Raw genomic sequence first — 18,663 nt, 5'->3', positions numbered from 1 at the left:
ACAATTCACAATTAACCCTTTAATACACTAATCTTAAACATTTCAGGCCACGGACCCCACAAACTGATCATTTTGCATACAGTATTAAGCTATTCAAATAATGCACAGGTTCAAATATTCATTTTTGTTTTATTCCAGACATGTGCGACAGTAGGGTGGCCGCGCAACTGCCGTAAACATAAACATACCTGACATAAACATAAATAGGTTTTCACCTGGGGGACTGAGTAGGCTCTCTTGAAACTTGCAGGGGAAAAATAAAAAAATATGTAAGAAATGTCTAATCAACCAGAGATTTTGCTGCAGCACCTCCCGCGCATAATAAAAGTTTTCAGTATTTGAATTACCGTAACTCACCGATGGACAAAATTCAAAGTGTGGCTGAACAATGGGAAATTGCGTTTTTTGGAAATAAAAAACGCTGCCATTACGGTAATGATGGGGAGCGACGCAAGGCCGGGGAGAACCAGGAGGAGAGAGCTGTTTGGAGGAACTTGTTGGTAAAAATTAAGTTAGTTATACCCTTGAGGTGTCACGAAGGTCTTCCAGACAAAAGCACAACTTCCCAGTGTTCAGACACACTTTGAATATTGTCAGTGGCACACGCCACTGTGAGTTACGGTAATTCACATACAGCTCTCTGGTGATCCGTTTGGTTTTAAAGGGTTAAACCAACATTACTTTTTATTTCTTGGTCTGATTTGTCTAAAGGACTCTACTCTGTGATTATAGCTCCACGGGAACCCTTATTATATTGTAAAAAATCTCCTCTCGGGCCCTTAAGGATTTTTCTCTTATAAATTAGGTTGTGGTGTTAATTTTGTCCCAGTTCGTGTTAAGCGTGGTGCTGATGAGTCCTCTGGTGCATTAATTGTGGCTCATTTCCAGCTCTAATCTTATTTATACGCTATACCCTATGTGCACACGTGTTAAGAGCTGCAGCAGAGCGCCTGTTTGTCCTTAGAGGAGGCCTATTAATACACATGAGAAGATACAGGTTCATCTACAGTCTGTACGGCAGGTAGGACGTTTTCTTGAAAGCGCCTGCATCCACATACACACACACACACACACTGTCGCACACACAGACACGCACAATGTTATTGTTATGCAGAAAGTGCACTACATTTATATTCTGGCTCAAACCCAAGCGTGACAAGCTGACAGTGGTTAGTATTGGCCTCTCTGATCTGCTTTCAGCAAGTGCGTGTGTGTGTTAACAGTCTGAGGAAGACGAAGGAAATAAGGACGAAAGGAAGAGGAGGATGGGAAGGGAGGAGGTAATGGCATGAAAGAAGGAGAGGAAAGAGAGGGGGGGAGTTAGGCGCAGTAGAGACGAGGAGAAAAAAGTGTGAAAGGACAGAAGAAAAGGTGGAGACAGTGGGTGGGGTGGGGGTAGGAGGGTTGGAGGAGGAGGAGGGGGCTTTCTAACATTGCACTAATGAGCTCAGGTAGGAAATGGGACACAGTGTCTACACACACACACACACGCACAGATTCACACTCTGCAGTTCAGTGCACCTAGAAAGAGGGAAAATTAATCACATACTTCAAAAAGACAAATTCCCCCGGTGCCGGTGCACCTCCTAAACAAGAGAGGGAAGGGTAATATTGCAGAGATGGAGAGACACACAAAAAAAATCATGAAGGAGAAGAAAAAAAAAAGCACAGATCTGACAAAAACCATAAAAATCTTTCCACTGCTGATAGTTGGATTTGTGCAGAGATTACAACCTGCAGGGGGAAAGTTTCCACACATTCGCGCGGAGCCCGCAGGCGTCCTTGAACACCCGAACACACGTTTTCCTCCTTTTCCAAGCGGTAGAACATATAAAAGAACAAGATCAGATTAGGAAGAGAGATGGGGGGAAATGTTGAAGAATGGTCCCGGGGAGATCAGAGGATAAGACGGTGCTCCCATGAAAACAAAAAAAAAAAAAGAAAAAAAACGAAAAAGGATGGAAAGAAATTACAATTTAGAAGCTGTGTAAAGAAGCGTTCCCTCTGGGAGCTCCCTCAAAGATCCCCTGGTGTTAATGGGCTGTGCAATTTCAGCAACAGCCATAAAATAAATTGGAAAAAAAGGGGGGAAATGTCTTGTAGATGTTACTGCACTTTTACAAATCTTCTTTATGTATATATATATATATATATATATATATATATATATATATATATATATATATATATATATATATATATATATATATATATATATATATATATATATATATATATATAAAAGGGGGTTTCACACATTCCTACAATCTTCACTCTAGTTCCACATGTCTGTAAAAGCCCTCAAGGGTTTATAGCACGTGGAACTAGTGCGTACAGCATTTGACACCCACTCAAAACCTTAGATCTGGATTAAGAAGAACTACCCCATAAAAAAAAAAAAAAAAATAGAAAGAAGGAAAAGAGGAAGAAACCGTGGAAAGAGCACCTTGGGAAAGATGTCTCTTTCAGGACAGAGTGGTGAATCATTGTACGCTTAACACTTAATTCCAACCACCTTAGGAGATGTTCAGTGACTTTTTGACGTTTTCTTATATCCATCACCTACCTTGACATTTAAAGTGGGACCTTCCAGATAGTGTTGTGTTTGCTATATCCAAAAAAAAAAAAACGTAGAAGACGTTTTCCCACTTACCGGAGTAGCTTCGGGAAAATCTTCTCGATTGAGATATGATCAATTTACAATACGGCCTTAACCTCTGTCCTCAAGAAGTTTCATTCACAGCCTCTGATAATAGGGCGTAGCTCAGTAGGTAGAGCTGTAACCTGTCCCTAGTCTGTCTGTTGTGTCCTTGGGCGAGACACTTAACCCACCTTGCTCCCAGTGTGAACCCCACTGGTGTATGATTACGAGCGAGTGATGTTAGGTGGAGGTCGGAGAGGCCGTAGGCGTGGTTTGGCAGCCACCTTTCTGCCAGTCTGCCCCGGGGCAGGGGTAGTTTACCACCATCAGGGTGTGGCTGTGTGAGCGAACTGAATGATGTACTCAATGTAAAGCTTCTTTGAGTGATAAAGCGCTATACAAAACCAATGCATTACTAGAGACCCTTCATTACGGAAAGAGGACAAGGACAAACTGTGCCCCATTCAACATGGAGACCCTACGCAGACCCTAACACCGTAGCTTGTTGTGCACCACCCCATCAACCATGCGTTCTGTTGTGATTTATTGATGCATAGCTGTGTAGACACTAGCAAAAGAGAGAGACAAACAAAGTGCAAAGAAACTTATTAACTTTTTAAAAATGTCCTGAAAAAGGTTTTCTCTCTGGCTCTCTGAGACTCATCCAGCACCGTCGCTGCGAAAGATTTTATGCCACTGTCTCACCAAATAAGCCATGACATGCTTGAAAAAGTCAAAAACCTGCCTGTACGTGCAACCTAATAAAATGAGTAGTTTATGTTTTCCACATACTGTAAAGAAAACTGAACGAAGGAAAACGTGTATGCTTTGTTTTTTTGCTAAATGTGCCAAAATATGGAAACAAATATATGATAGAAGACCAAAAAATTGAACTGTAGATGAACCGGCCTCTGACTTCCATATGAAAAAGGGAGTCAACCGTAAAACTGAGTTTCACTGACATGACTAACTGCAAGCACCTTGGTATATAGCAACTTCCTTTCAAACAAAAATGCAAAACTCTTCCAAACAAACTGTTTCTTCACTTTAAAGTAATTTGCATCCCTGTCTAGCTATCCCACTCATATCATCTTTCTGATCTGTCTGTTTCCATACATCATTTATTCTTCCACTTCACCTTATATTTATCCCTGAAAGCGATGCAGCATTGAACTCGTCGCGCTCTTACACAACACAAATGCCCTCCTGGAGAAATGGAAACTTTTTAGGCACGCACATAAACACTCAATTTTCTTTTCTATTAAGCATTGTTCGCGCACCGAGCTACACCTCTCGTCTCCTTTACACAAACACACACACACACACAGACAGGGGTAACCTCAGTGTGAAATCTCTCTCTGCTCACCCCTCAGCTCCATTCATGCATGTCCTGCTCCTCCATGCTAAAGTAAGCATGAGGACAGCCTACTGCTAGCTATGACAGCTGCACACACACAAACACACACAGTGTAGGTTTGTCCTGCACTAACCAACACACACACTATATTAGTATGATATCTATACTGTATTCTAAAGAACAGCTACTATGTAATATTACGTTCTTTACATCACATTGCTTAGGGTTAGGATTGGTCCTTGGTTAAGTGTCAAACTTTGGCACCGATTGAAATATCTCAACAACTAAAATGGAATGATTTTGTACTGACAGTGAAATGTCTCAGCAACCATTGGATGAACTGTAATAACAATTGTAACTTTAAAGTCTCCCTCGGGCAAATTTAAATTGTTATAATATTAAAAAAGAGAAAGAGAGAGAGACAGAGAATATTCATATAGTACAAAACTGAACCTTAGATATTGTTGTTTATAGCCAAATACCTGCAGCTGTAGATTGTTTTTATTGCTAATTACCAAGTATAGGTATGCTAACAGAAAATTGTCCGCTTCCTCACAGACGTGCCTACACAGCTCTAGTCTTACAATATCCATAATATTGTTATAGATAGAAAAAAAAACCATCTGATATTCATTTAAACTAGATGATTGGACCAAGCTAATTAAAGCTGTTTCACAGTTCGCTCCATTTCCTGTTGTAAACCGTGCAAACAGGGTCGTCTCCCTGTGAGGACACCAGATACTCTTAACAGAGCTTATGAAAGATGTGCAGCGCACGTTGGAATAATTACCAACAATAACTGGTCATTTTCACTGTTTATGTGTAAATATGATCTAATGTCATTCATATCCCAAATAGCAAGTTCAGCCTCAGTTCTTTATTGACTCACCTCCTTAAACCCTTCTACGGCTCTAATGGACCTGCAGCTGCCACCTCCTGTGCCGCCACATGCGTGTGCGCACACATGCGTGTATATACACACACACATACACACATGCATGTAAACATGATACGCAGGGTTAGCGAGCCGTGCAGTCAGGACTCTGTGTTTTTTGCGAGAGCAGCGGGAGCCTGTTACAACAAGACATTCCAGCGATCAGGGCTTCCCGTGTCATGGAATGAAAGAGATTATCACTGCGCCGCATATGCGAGAGTCGCTGGAGTGCGACTGCATGCGTCTTCGCTGTTCCCTTAACATGCTGTGAGCAGATACGTGTGCTGCGCATGCATCATCTCAGCAACACTAAAATCATTGGCCAGGTTGTTGTTTTTTTGGATAAGAGAAAGGAAATGAATCAGCTAGTCTTTCGATAATTTTTTTTTTTTTTTAAAGCAAAAACATTGTCCGTCATCTGGGTGTGATAAGTTCCCGTTGAATCTTTTTGGACTGGTGCACAAAGCAAGCAATAATAAAATCTAAAAAGTTTTTTTTTTTTTTTAAGGCGCTTATCTTATTTGTATGAGCTATAATACCTGGTTTTAATCTTCTAGAAATTAGTTGATGACATAACAGCATATGTTCAGAATAATGAAAACAAACGATTAATTCCATAATTTATTTAAATGATACACAACTATTCACTCAAACGCCTTAAATTTGAGTACAAAATACAATTTTACTGTATATTGAAGTTGTTTCGCTTACCCATAGATTGTAAATGCACATCAAAATCCACTTTAATTATGCACACAGAGGTCATTTTTAACTTCCCGCCTTCGTGCCGTTAGACACTAGTCTGTATCACACTGTCAGGTGTTGTTTTTATTCCCGTGTGTACCTATCGGTGTTTGTTGTGTTACCTGCCACACTCCCAGCTGCGGGGAGTGATCGAGGTCTCCCGGAGCGAGAGGACAGCTCGCTGCAGGGAGGCGCTCTGCGGGGCTCTGTTACATGTCACACAGTTGGCATGCTCGCGCGCCTCAAGACCTGCAATACATAATACATACACTATGGATGTGTGTATTCAGCGTATGGGCTGCGTTCAAGTCTGTTTGAAAGGGAGGTCAGAGATACAGGAGCATGCAACGCAGCTCTGTGCACAGACATGAAGATGAATTTTTATCATCAAACTTACTTTAATTTAATGCAGATTATTTAACAATATAGTGTTTACAGTTACACGACCCTCTAATAAAGCTGCCCTTTATTTATTCATCCGACATAAGGTGTTTAATATTAATACGGACTAGTAGCTGGAATATCAGCACACGTACATACACTGATCAGGCATAACATTATGACCACCCCCCTAATATTGTGTAGGTTTCCCTTGTGCCTCCAATACAGTTGTGATTCATCAGAGAAAGGACATGGGCCTTCAGAGGGCGTCCTGTGGTGTCTGGTAACACAATGTTGTTATTGTGGGTCTACTGGAGGCTGTGTTTTTTTGTTATTTTTTGCTTTTTTTGAGTTGTTCCTAGAACATTTTTGTGTGTGCGTCAGGCTGCATCCTGCTGGGGATGACTTCTGCCATCTAGGAGTGTCATTACTATGGGGTGGGGGCGCCTGCTCTGGTCTAGATGGATGCTACGTGTCTTAGTAGCATCCACATGAATGGCAGGTCCAAACATTTCCAAGCAGATCACTGAATTATCAAGAGACGGTCAATGTTATGCTCTTCTCTTGTCAGTGGTCATAATGTTATGCTTGATCGATGTTTTGGACCCTTGGAGGTTAACTGAGGTAACGTTGATCAAGGTCCCGTGGGCCCACACGGACAGACTTACCCTCTAGCTTTAACTAGAATACAAAGAGAGCTCCACAACCAGCATTAACATGCATCCCAGGTGTCAGGGGTTTTTATCTGAGTAGAGCAGGAGCGAAAAATGTGCTGCCGAAGATGAACCGAAACCTCTTCAGTGTTTACCAGTCCTTGGAATAAAATAAAAAATGTTACCTTGGCGGCGTGGAAGTAAAACCAGTTTTAGCTCTCCGTCTTGATCTGTGTGACTTTCCTTCGGAGATAAATCTTTCTGAAGTCTTGGAAGTAAGCTTTTACTTTTTTTGTCTTTAGTCTTCAAGTTTGTGGCAGTAAGTTTAACAGGTCAGTGATGTCTGAACAGGCTCCATTCCCACCACTATAAGCTCATATTGGCTCACAACATCTACCTAAAGCTCTAGGTGTTGCCTCATCTATCTTTTTGGGGTCGTCTCAGCTGGTTTCTCTTCCAGGATGATGTCAATTCAAACACAATTTTTGGTCAGACTTAAATAAGCTGTAATCAGTACCACAGAGAGGGAGCTATCAGTGAAATAAACTGTCTCTCTCTACTTTAGAGCTTTGTGGTGTCTTTTGGCTCACTGTTTCACAGCGTTTGACCACGCCAGGCGGCTGGTTTCATCAAAAGCCGAAAACCCCACTGGATGCTACTTTGACAGGCACAGTCAGAGGCTCGGTGGTAAACATAGCGGAGCCTTTTACAGCTAAAGAGCAACGGTTTTATCTCCTATGCATTAGACTAGTCCCAGACGCAGAGTAAATAGAGAGCAAATACATTTGTCAGGCGGATGGAAAACACAACTCCAGGTGGTGGAGTCTGAAAACTGTCCAAAATTAGAGTCTACCAAATAATTTAGCCTATTTTTTTCCTCCCTTGAAAGTCCAACACTAAGAGTCCCAGCAAATACACTGGCTTTTATTACAGCAGCTTTCACTGTGGCATTGTTTCGATAGGAAACTTCTGCAATGTCACAAGATTCACACAAGTGCTGCATTAATTTTTCACCAATATCTTGTATTGATGATGGGAGATTCTGACCACTGTGTAAAGCCTTCTCCAGCACACCCGAGGGCACCAGTAACTCAGGAGGGAGATCGGTCGTCCAATAACCAGAAGGTTCACGGTTCCACCCTTTCCCTAGTCTGTCCGTTGTGTCCTTGGCCACGACACTTAACCCCTGGTGTATGATTGCGAGTGAGTGATGTTTGGTGGCTACTGAGGTAGTTTACCACCACCCGGGTGTGAGCGAATGAATAATGCATTCAATTGTAAGAGCTTCGAGCATCTAAAATGGAAAAGTCCCATACAAAACCAATGCATTATTATTGTTACATCACAAAGATTCTCAATGGGTTAAGGTCTGGACTCTCATCATGCACCTATGCCTTCAGGGGGAAAAAAAAAACTCTATTGATGTAAAAACCTGGTCATTCAGTATATTCAGGTAGTCAGCTGACCTCATTCTTTGGGCATAGTGTTGTTGAACCTAGACCTGAGCAACTGCAGCGACATAGCACTGCCCCCACAGGCTGGTACAGTAGATACTAGGCATGATGGGGGCATCACTTCATCTGCCTCTCTTCTCACCCTGATGCATCCATCACTCTGGAACAAAGTAAATCCAGACTCATCAGACCACATGACCTTCTTCCATTGCTCCAATCTTTATGCTCCCTAGCAAATTGAATCCTTTTTTTTCTCCCAGTTAGCCTCACTGACTAGTGGTTTTCTACACAGCTGTTCACTCCCAATGCCTTGAGTGAAAATTCTCTATTAAACGTAGCTCTAAGTTCCACTGTTGTTGTACTTTGATTTGATTTCACCAAACATTTAAGTGATCACCATTTACATTCAATCAGCATTTGTTTCTGACTATATTTCGTCCTCTGACTAATATCCAGTCCCATTCCTTGGCCAAGTTCTGGTCAACAAATTATTTCAAACTCTTCTCAGAATTGATTCATACTGTTGCTGACTGAATATGTTGTTAAAATTCTGAGTCTGCATCTTTTCTTTTTCTTTTTTTTTCTTCCAACTTTAATATTCACTGTTTGCGGTTGAAGTTTGAAGAGAAGCAGCTCCCCAGGCTCCTCTGTGGCACTTTCCAGCCAAATCGAGCCTAAATGGAAATAAATCAACAGAAACCCTAACCTGAGCCTGTCTTCTGTGTCTCCCCCCGCAGAGAAAAGCCAGAAAGGAGAAAAGAGAAAGCAGAATGGAGTGAAGGATAAAGGGAAGGAGAGAAGGAAGAATAGTCCCGAGAAGAAAAAGGAGAGATGGAAGTCAGAGAACGGCACCCTGCTTAAAGAGCTAGGTACATTGTGTGTGTGTGTGTGTGTGTGTGTGTGTGCGCGTGTGCGTGTGTGTGTGTGTGTGTGTGTGTGTGCACCCCGCAGTGTTTGCAGACTTTCCGAACTCATCAAGTGCACCTCTTTGACTGAACACACGTTGCTGTATTTGTTTCCATATGAACGAAGTTTGCAGTTCATTTGCCACCTTGATGCATTTCTAATTAACCCTTGATCTGAGAATATTATTGTTTCATTGTTGTAACTCACATAAATCATTGTTGCATCAGGAGCGCTGCAACCTTCAACCACATCCACCTTCATTCTGCTATTTTCCACAGTATTTTCCGTAACGTTTCTTTATTTTTAGCTTCTTTTCACTAAACGTCCTGCCCTATAATATAATAAAGTGTTGTCCTACATTTTCTGTGGATCACACTCAAATCTTAAGCAAACTGCAGCTCCGGCCCAGCAGGTCTAATCTGATACACACAGCCTGAAATTAAATGAATTCACAACCAACAACCAAACAACAATGTGTAGTAACCAGCTAAGTTCAGTCCAGTGTCAAGAAACATGTTAATGTTTGACTCAATGATTTCATTCGTATGAATGTGTTAATGGGGCAGCGATATTTGGACGTTCTATCCTAACATCTGTCCAAACTTTGATTGATGTGACAAGAGGCAGAAAAATATGATGCTGGATTAGTATTATCACAGGACCTATGTGTTACAAAGAATAGTCTAGCCGGTCATTTGCAGTGTAATGTTTGCTTTACGGCCGATGCACGTGTGATTAAGATTTTTTTCAAAATTATCTCTAGATTAGCCATAGCACTGCCATAACACTGGCTGTTATTGTTTTCTGTCATTTTGCAGACTTAAAACGAACTAGATTTGCCCAATAAAAAAAAGTGACAGCTATTTCCAATCAGTGACATCATAAGAAGAGCAAATTGTCGTATAGGTTGTGACAGACCATAACAAATGAAATCTCACCGTGATGTGTGTACAAGAGAAATTTTACTAGTTAATCAAAACTCAAAGTATCTATGGTGGGGTTCCTCCATCCCTCAGCTCAACCATAAATCTATAATTTAATCAGAATTCACTCAGCACGACACAAATCTTTTTTTGTTTTTGGTTTGTTTTGGGAATAATGGATATAAAACGATGGGGGAAGTGAAAAGAGAGTGAAAGAGCCGCTCTGTCAGTGTTAATCCTTATCAATTATGAGCGACTGGGAGAGAGACACCGATAGGAAAAGGGAGACGGAGGCCTGTCTCCGCCGGTCCTCATCATTGTTGAGATAAGGATGGATGATAATGGCTGTCTGTCGTTTTGGAAGGTGATCCGTCCCCGGTAGCGATCATTACGGCTACACGCGATGCTCACAAGACAGATATTAAATGGAAATTGAGCGTGCAGCTTCTTTGTATGGAGATATTTGTTCGTGGCGTTGACACTTCACGGGCGTTTAGCTCAGCTCGCATCGGCGGCGGCTGGAAGCGAAAGGAGCAGATAAAGGCTCGGCGTCTGGCTCGAGGACAGCTGATGGACGTTTGACGGACACGCCGGCGGCTGCTGTGATTGAATCTGAAGCTTTTAAGTTGTCAACACGAGACAAGCCACCTGTCTGACTATTGAGGCGCAAATTAACATTTCAATGCGCTGACATCCTCAAAAGTCAAAAAGATACTCTACTCTGAAACAGTTTGTCCATCACTAGGCAGAAAGAGGGGCTTATTTATTTTTTTCCCCCCACTGAGCAGAACTGACATGTTTGGCTTGGAGGAGGCTATAAGTAACTGTTCTTTCTAGCTTCAGGAAATATTCCAATGTTCGTCGTGGAAACGCGTTGACTGATGTGTGAAATCAGGGATGCAGACACTAAAACCTCTCCGTTCAGAAACACGCGAGTTTCAGATTTTAAACGGAGTGTTCATCCATCTGTTCTATTATCTCGTGTGTGTGTGTGTTTCGAAAGTTGGCACCCTCTCCGCCGTCCCGAAAACATCACCAGTTTGTTTTTTCAGACGCAGCTGCTTCATGGGACAGTAGAGCTGTGACAGCTTGATGAGAGCTGGTGCTGTCGGTCGTGGCAGAGCCACTCGGCGCTGTCAGGATCAAACGCTGCCTTTCTTATTCCTTTTTTCCCTCTCGCTTCCTAGTTATAGCTTTCAGATTAGCGATTTCATGTTGGAAACGTTTCCCTGTGAAATTGCATAACCTTTGGAGGCCTTTGAAACTGATGACAAGCTTGGATGTGAAATGAATGATGTGTTTTTTAGGGCTAGAAAGAAACTGTGAATTAAAAATAAAATATATAGTTAGATCATTTTTAAATTACTGTGTTATGAGCAGCCAAATCTGAAACAGTAGCTAAAAGGATCATAACACCTTCCAATTTAGCATTTATGAACAAAATACACACTTTTAATAGAGACTCTATGTATAATATATTGTAAATAGATATGAGAGACGTCTAATTTAATTTAATAGTATCTTCTTCTGTGAAAACTTGTTCTATTTTTTCTTAAATGTGTTCTACCGTGTCGTCAGTCTTTATCTGTTTCCACACATGCCTCCTCTTAAGCTGGGCTTAAAGAGTGTTAAAATCTTATCTGATGGTGAAATCAAGTTGCAGGCCATACTTATCGCAGATACATTTCTCTCTAATCTCAAACCAGTGCACACTACATGACTAGAGAGCAATAAACTGCGGGTTGTTGCCGGGGAGCGTTGAATGGGCCACCTAGCGTGAACCCGTGGGGAATAAATGTCTAAACAAAACAAAAACTGCACAATTTGCTTTAACTATGCAACGACTTGCAATGAGACACGATCATCTGAGGAATCTCAGTCAAAACTGGGTGTTTATTTTTCCGTTGGGCGTGGCCCCAATAAAACTGTGAGCAGTTTGCACGGTTTAACCCTAAGGGAGCTTAGACAGTTTTCAGCGATTTTGGAGACGTTTTGTGCTATCAAATTCAAGCTATTATATCTCCAGTTTTTATATGGTTTAAAAATGTCCAGAAACAAACAAAAAACTGAAAGAGAGTTTCAAATTGCACTTTCGATTTGCCCGCAGTGCTCCAGGTGGCCTAGTTTTTCCTTTAGGGTGCTTTGAACATGTCCCATGATCTGATCTCAGCCTACATGTTCATAGAAAAAATAGCAAAGATCAGGAGCACATCCGTTAACTCCTCACATTGCCAGGTTATCTGGGTATGACACGATGGTTGCAGGGTTTGGCACAAAAAATGGGAATCTCTGGACGTGCACAACGAAGCAAGGCTGTATGAAATAATAAGTTCGATGAAAGCTGCAGCGCTGAGGGAGACCCCGGTGAAAGTAATCAATAAATCTACAAACTAAAAAGGTCACAATTAAAGGAGATGAGGAAACACAACAGCATCACTTGGGAAAAAAAACAGTCAAACTGACAGAACCGGAATAAAAGAGAGCTGTATATTCATATTTATACACACAAAATCACGAAAAGAGTCAAAGTTGATTAAAGTTTTCGAAAAAAAAAACAAACATGACGTTTGATAATTATCCAAAACTCAGTAGACTTGTAGTCTGAGATCAGCATTAGGGCAGCCTAGAAGAGGAGAGATGAGATGGACAAGCCATTTCCCTTCATATTTATAAATGTCACATATAAACAGGTGGAACTAAAGTGTTGCCTCTTAAACTATAGATGTGAAGATCTCGAGTTAAAGATTAAAAAAAAGTACTTGTTAAAGTTCAACACAACAATTGCAATCTTGATGTAATCTTTGTGTGGGTGAAAATGGAAATAGTCCTCCATATCTTCAGGCTCCTCTGCTGTAAATAGCTGCTATATGTGGGACATCAAGTAGGTGGATCTGTAGTCTTACATAAACCTTGTTTTATGTATCCAGAGCTAATAAGGTATGAATATTCCTGCGCTCTGTAAAACGCCGTGGGCTGCACAGACAATTACTGTACATGATTAATATTTGAGGGCCTAAATGAAAATTAGCTCTGATGACTAATTGCACACTCTAATATCATTTATCCTCCTCTCATCTTAGTTTTTATGAGCTCCAAAGCATGATCCTCAAAAGACAAATAAGCGGTACAGCAACACGTAGTACACACGGTTCCCTCCTGTGATCTCAGAAAACGAACATGACAGAAAGTCGCTGAAAGCTACGGAAACCACCCAACAAAGACTTCACGCTGTCAACAAAGGATGGAACCTGAAGCTGCTCTGTTGATAACAAAATGGGCTCTGACTTTGAAGGATTTCGACATTTTGGTAGAAATTACAGTGGTGTGAAAACGTTGTTGCCCCCCTTCCTGTTTTCTTTTTTTGCATGTTTGTCACACTCAAATGTTTCAGATCAATTTAATCCAATTTAAATATTAGTCGAAGATAACACAAGTTAACACAAAATGCAGTTTTGAGATGAAAGTTTTCATTATTAAGGCAAAACTGAATACAAACTTACATGGCCCTGTGTGGAAAAAAAACACCCACACAGCAGCAACGACTGAAATCAGGTGTTTGAGACTCAATAGCTTGAGTCTTTTACAGCACTGTGGAGGAATTTTGTTCCACTCATCTTTGCAGAATCGATATCATTCAGCCACACTGGAGGGTTTTCAAGCATGAATCTCCTTTTTAAGGTCATGCAACAGCATCTCAACAGGTTTCAGGTCAGGACTTTGATTAGGCCATTTAGTTTTTCTTCGGCCATTCAGATTGACTTGCTGGTGTGTTTTGGATAACTGTCCTGCTGGAGAACCCAACTTCATTTCAGCTTAAGGTCACCAACAGGTGGCCGGAGATTCTCCTTCAGGATTTTTTGGTAGACAGCAGAATTCATGGTTCCATTTATCACAGCAAGTCTTCCAGGTCCTGAAGCATCAAAACAGGCACAGACCATCACACTACCACCACCAGATTTTAGATTTCATGTTCTTCTTCTGAAATGCTGTGTTACTTTTAAGTCAGATATTATGGGACACCCACTTTCTCATCTTGTCAGTCCACAGAGTATTTTCCCAAACCTCTCGGGGATCATCAAGATGTTTTCTGGCCAATCTGAGGCGAGCCTTTATGTTCTTTTTGCTCAGCAGTGGTTTTGGTCTTGGAACTCTGCCAACCAGGCAATGTTTGCCCGGTCTCTTTCTTATGGTGGAGTTATGAACACTGACCTTTCTTTGGATGTTGATGTAAGGTCTTTTGTGACGTTTTGGATGAGTCGTTGCTACGCTCTTGGGGTAATTTTGGTCGGCCAGCCACTCCTGAGAGGGTTCACCACTGTTCCAAGTTTTCACCAATTGTGGATAATGGTTCTCATTGTGGTTGTGGAGTCCCAAAGCTTCAGAAATGGCTTGAAACCCTTTTCCAGACTGACAGATCTCGATTGCTTTTTTCTCATTTGTTGGATCTCAGCATGATGTCTAGCTTTTGAGCATCTTACTTCACTTTGTCAGGCAGGTCCTATTTAATAATTTCTTGATTGAACAGGTGTGGTATTAATCAGGACAGGTGTGACTAGAAAAATTGAACCACAATTATGTTTTAACAGGAGGGGCAAACACTTTTTCATACACGGCCATGTAGGTTTGGATTTTTTTTTCCCCTCATAGTACTGAAAACCTAAATTTAAAAACTACATTTGTGTTTACTTGTGTTGTCTTTTTCCTATGTTTAAATGTGATGGATGACAAACATTTAGTTGTGACAGGGACAACAACAACTTTTCCACACCACTGCTTCCTAAAACTTAAAACCATTTTGCATCCACAAAAACTCGCTTTCCTCTAGCAGGTATCTTTTTTTTTTCTTTTTTTTTTAATGTGTTTTGTTTTTTGACAGCAACAAAAAAAACATTTTTTTTGTTGTTTACTGACCACAACAAACAAAAATTGCAAACCATTTTTCTGGATATGATTGTGCTGTTCCTGGTAATCTCACTGCTGCAGCACTTGCACCAGGAAACAAACCATTTCCCCACAATGCTGTATTGATGCAATTCTTTTGAAGCTGAGCAGACTCTGATCCTTGTCATTTTCACTGTCTTAACAGAGTGTGCAGTGCAGCAGTAGTCTGTCGGTTTGTTTGCAAGCGCTGTGGTGGTTCTTCACTTCGCTTTGCTAATTTATTAACCGCCTTTGTCAATACAACTTAAAGGCCACCCGTTAAAGGTCCCACATAAACCATGGTTCAGCCTCATCCCTGGATGCCACATGCTGAAACATGGTTTATGTGTTATGTGACTCTATTTGTAGTTTTTCACTAATAAAAATGCTATATTCCCCCTGAATCCTACACACTGGAACATGAAAAGCATATTTCTTAGGCCAAATGATTTGCTTGTTCAGACAGGTGAACTTGAGACTTAACTAGCAGTTGTGTTTTCATTTTTCAGCCCCGTTCCTTAGGGTTATGGTTATGGTTAGGGTTATGGTCAGAGTTAGGGTTAGGGTTAGAGGTTAGGTTTTAGTTATTTATGTTTTTGATCTTAACCTGGTAGTAGCTGCTTTTAACCGTGTGAAAACACATGTGCATCCCACAGAAAGTTAAAGCTCGCCAACATATCGGAACGACCAAACATTTATCCTGTTATATTTTTCTATCTGTGTCTGGCTGCCGCTTGGCTGTTCTGTGTTTTTTTTTTTTTTTTTTTTTCCAAGGAAACAGCTGCCCGCTGTGGCTGAAAACAACGCTGTGAAAAGGAGTGAGAGTGAACCCTACCAGTAAAGCTTCATAACGCCGTAGGGAGCTGAAGGCTCTGCTGATAATCCTCTGTTGGTTCATCATTGTTGGAGAGCCCTTTCTCCCGTTGTGTTCATAACGTCACTTGGTGAATTATAAAAATTAGCAGCTATAAAGAGGAATCTGTAGGTTCTACTCCTACATATTTCAGTTAAATTTCACAGTTAGCGCTTACATGTTCATTTGAAGATCAAATAATGTACCACGTGTTTTTGTGACTTGCAGCCGACCAAAACAGACCAACCATGACTTTACCTGAATGGTTCTGATTCTCTGCCAAATAGTAAAGTATTAGTGGCTATGTTTACATGGACCAAAATAGACTCGGGCAGCGTAACTTTCATTTATTTATTTAGTTATTTGGATTCCCATTAGTCACAACCAAAGGCAACAACTACTCTTCCTGGGGTCCGCACAAATCAACATTACATCACAAAGCCAAAAAATAAATAAAAAACACAATAAAATACACAAAAAATAATCATAAAAATAACAATAACAAAAGGTATTTGCAATATATCTAAAAAATCGTCTGTAAACCATTAACTACAGCTCAGAAGTAATGGTAAATAGGGATGAATCCACTAAAACTGCGTAGACGTGTCCAATGAAATTTCCTACCGATGATCATCAAATCAGAAATTATTCGAATTTAGGGTTGTTTGTGACATTAGGTATTTCCTCAAACTCTTTTTAAAGGAATTTTACTTGTTAAATGTGTAATGCATGTCTTGCATGTCTTGCATGTCTTGTCTTGCATTAGTTTGCATTACCTTCCTAAGATTGTGTAGGTCTCCTCAGGGAATAGACATGGGCCTTCTGAGGGTGTCCTATGTTGTCTGGCAACAGGATGTTGTTAATGGGGGGCCTTTGGGTTAAGGGACCTCTGTGGATCATCATCCTACAGCTATCCTTGTGCTGTTCTGGGTTGTTCCTACAGTGTTTTTGTGCTAGACTCCATCCTACCGGGGATGGCTCTAGGAGTGTCATTGCCATGGAGTGGGTATAGCCATTTCTGTCAGTGGTCATAATGTTGTGGCTGAATGCTGTGGATTTTCCAGTTGTTTCTCAATCTGATCTCAATCAGAAGATACGTCATTCCCAATCTTTATTGGCAACACTGAATTTGATGATTGCTAGAAAAAGGTGACAATGACCTTGTTTTCAAGAAGTCCTCCCCACTTGTTCCAAAACTTGTTTTAATTGCCATTCCCTCCAGGAGACTAAAAATGCAACTCCCCCAAAAATTGCAAACCCACTTTAAAAAAAAAAATGTCCTTATGTTGTATTTATGTTACAATTACGTCAAGCCAGTCCTTGCACCAATATGGAATATATAGAATCCCACATGTCCGTCGTCATTTGCATGTTAACAGTGCAAGATGCAATCTGGCAGAGGTATGTTTAGAGCTTTTCACCCACACACTCTGACTATCAGCAGTGACGCAGAACCGTCTCTCATTTCCTTATTTAACCAGAGCCGAGCGTCACAGAGCCAACAGTGTTTTCCTGTCCAACTGAATATGATCAATAACCAGGCAGGAGAGTGGTTTGGCTGCGCCTCGCTTGCTTCCTGTCCTCCTGTTATCTCCCTGGTTTTATTCATCCCTCTGTTTTCTTCATCATCTCTTCCTGTTTTCTTTTTTGTTGTTTGTTTTTTTTTTTTTTTTTTTTTTTTGCTTTTATACACCGAATCCATCTCTGTCTGTCTGTCTCTTGTGTTATGAAACTCTCTGTTTATCTTTCCTCCTCTCTGTCTCTTTCTCGGGTTTTTTTTCCACCTGACTGCTGAGGCATAAGGACTGCAACTTGATGTTGAATACATGCTGGGAAATCATCACTCAAAATTGTGTTTCCATGACAAACAAGTCCTTCTGTTGTTTGCTGCCCGTGTTATTTGTCTGCATTTCTGCGTCCATGTATGCTTTTCTTTGTCAGGGTGTGTGTGTGTGTATATATATATATATATATATGTATATATACACACATATACAGCGCTCCCTGTCTCAGTGTGTCGTCTCTGTGTTTGTCTTTGCGTGTCGTATGTGTTCATATCTCACTGTCTCAGTATGTGTGTGTGCGCTCGTGTGTCGGGCCATCTGTTCTCCGTCGGGTCTGATCCTGACTCTCAGGGCTTTGTCTTCCTCTCCGTGTTCTGGGATCAAGAAGACAGACATGCACCATAACTCCTTTCCGAGATGCACCGTCCCCTGGCCACGCTGCTGATTAGCAGGGCCGATATGCTAAAAAGGAGACTGTTGTTTATTCTGCGCATCGTCACCCTCCTGGAAATGGAGCTCCAGCCTCAGATCCACTGCAAGTATCTCTTAGAACCGAGGGTCATCCGCAGGTTGGAGGGTTGCAAAAAATAACGTCAAACTGTAGGGAGAGTTTCAGGAAGAGGTAGCTTCCCTCTCTGCAACATGAGTGGGTGATGTCCCAGCATGTATATACAGTACAGATTGAAATATTTTCAGAGCGTTGCGCCAGTTTTTGGTTCGTACAAAAAAAAAAAACAAGTCGAGCTCAATTTCCCACTGTTCCCTTAGAAGTGAAGAAGCTACTCGGATGAAACGTCTGCTCAAAAGTCTTTTTTTTTTTGTTTTTTTAAAAAAAATGCCTTTTGGGTTTTCAGAGTGTAGTATTAACAGCAAAAAAAAGAAAGTTAAATATGTTTGTCATTTGTGAAATGTTACAAAGACATATACACCGATCAGGCATAACATTATGACCACCTTGGGGGGAGGGGCCTCTGTGGATCAACCCACAAATACAGTTTGGGATCTGGTGAATTTGGAATTTGGAGGCCAAGAGATATTATTGACTTCTATTGTCAGTGGTCTTAATGTTGTGGCTGATAGGTGTTAAATGAACTAATCGATAAATTGTACGTA

General features: G+C 41.0%; 1 protein-coding gene across 1 annotated transcript in view; it reads left to right on the top strand.

The window, feature by feature from the left end:
• Window positions 1–18,663, top strand: part of jade2 (jade family PHD finger 2) — a 191,524-nt gene that overhangs the window by 155,877 nt on the left and 16,984 nt on the right. Inside the window, exon 12 of the mRNA XM_047606951.1 lies at window positions 8,902–9,033. Within this exon, the coding sequence (XP_047462907.1) occupies window positions 8,902–9,033 (132 nt within the window). The remainder of the gene's footprint in view (window positions 1–8,901; window positions 9,034–18,663) is intronic.

This window comes from Mugil cephalus, chromosome 15, assembly GCF_022458985.1.
Source record: "Mugil cephalus isolate CIBA_MC_2020 chromosome 15, CIBA_Mcephalus_1.1, whole genome shotgun sequence".
Classification (NCBI taxonomy): Eukaryota; Metazoa; Chordata; class Actinopteri; order Mugiliformes; family Mugilidae; genus Mugil; species Mugil cephalus.
Note: the sequence above shows the minus strand (reverse complement) of the source record. Positions and strands in the feature narration are given on the sequence as shown.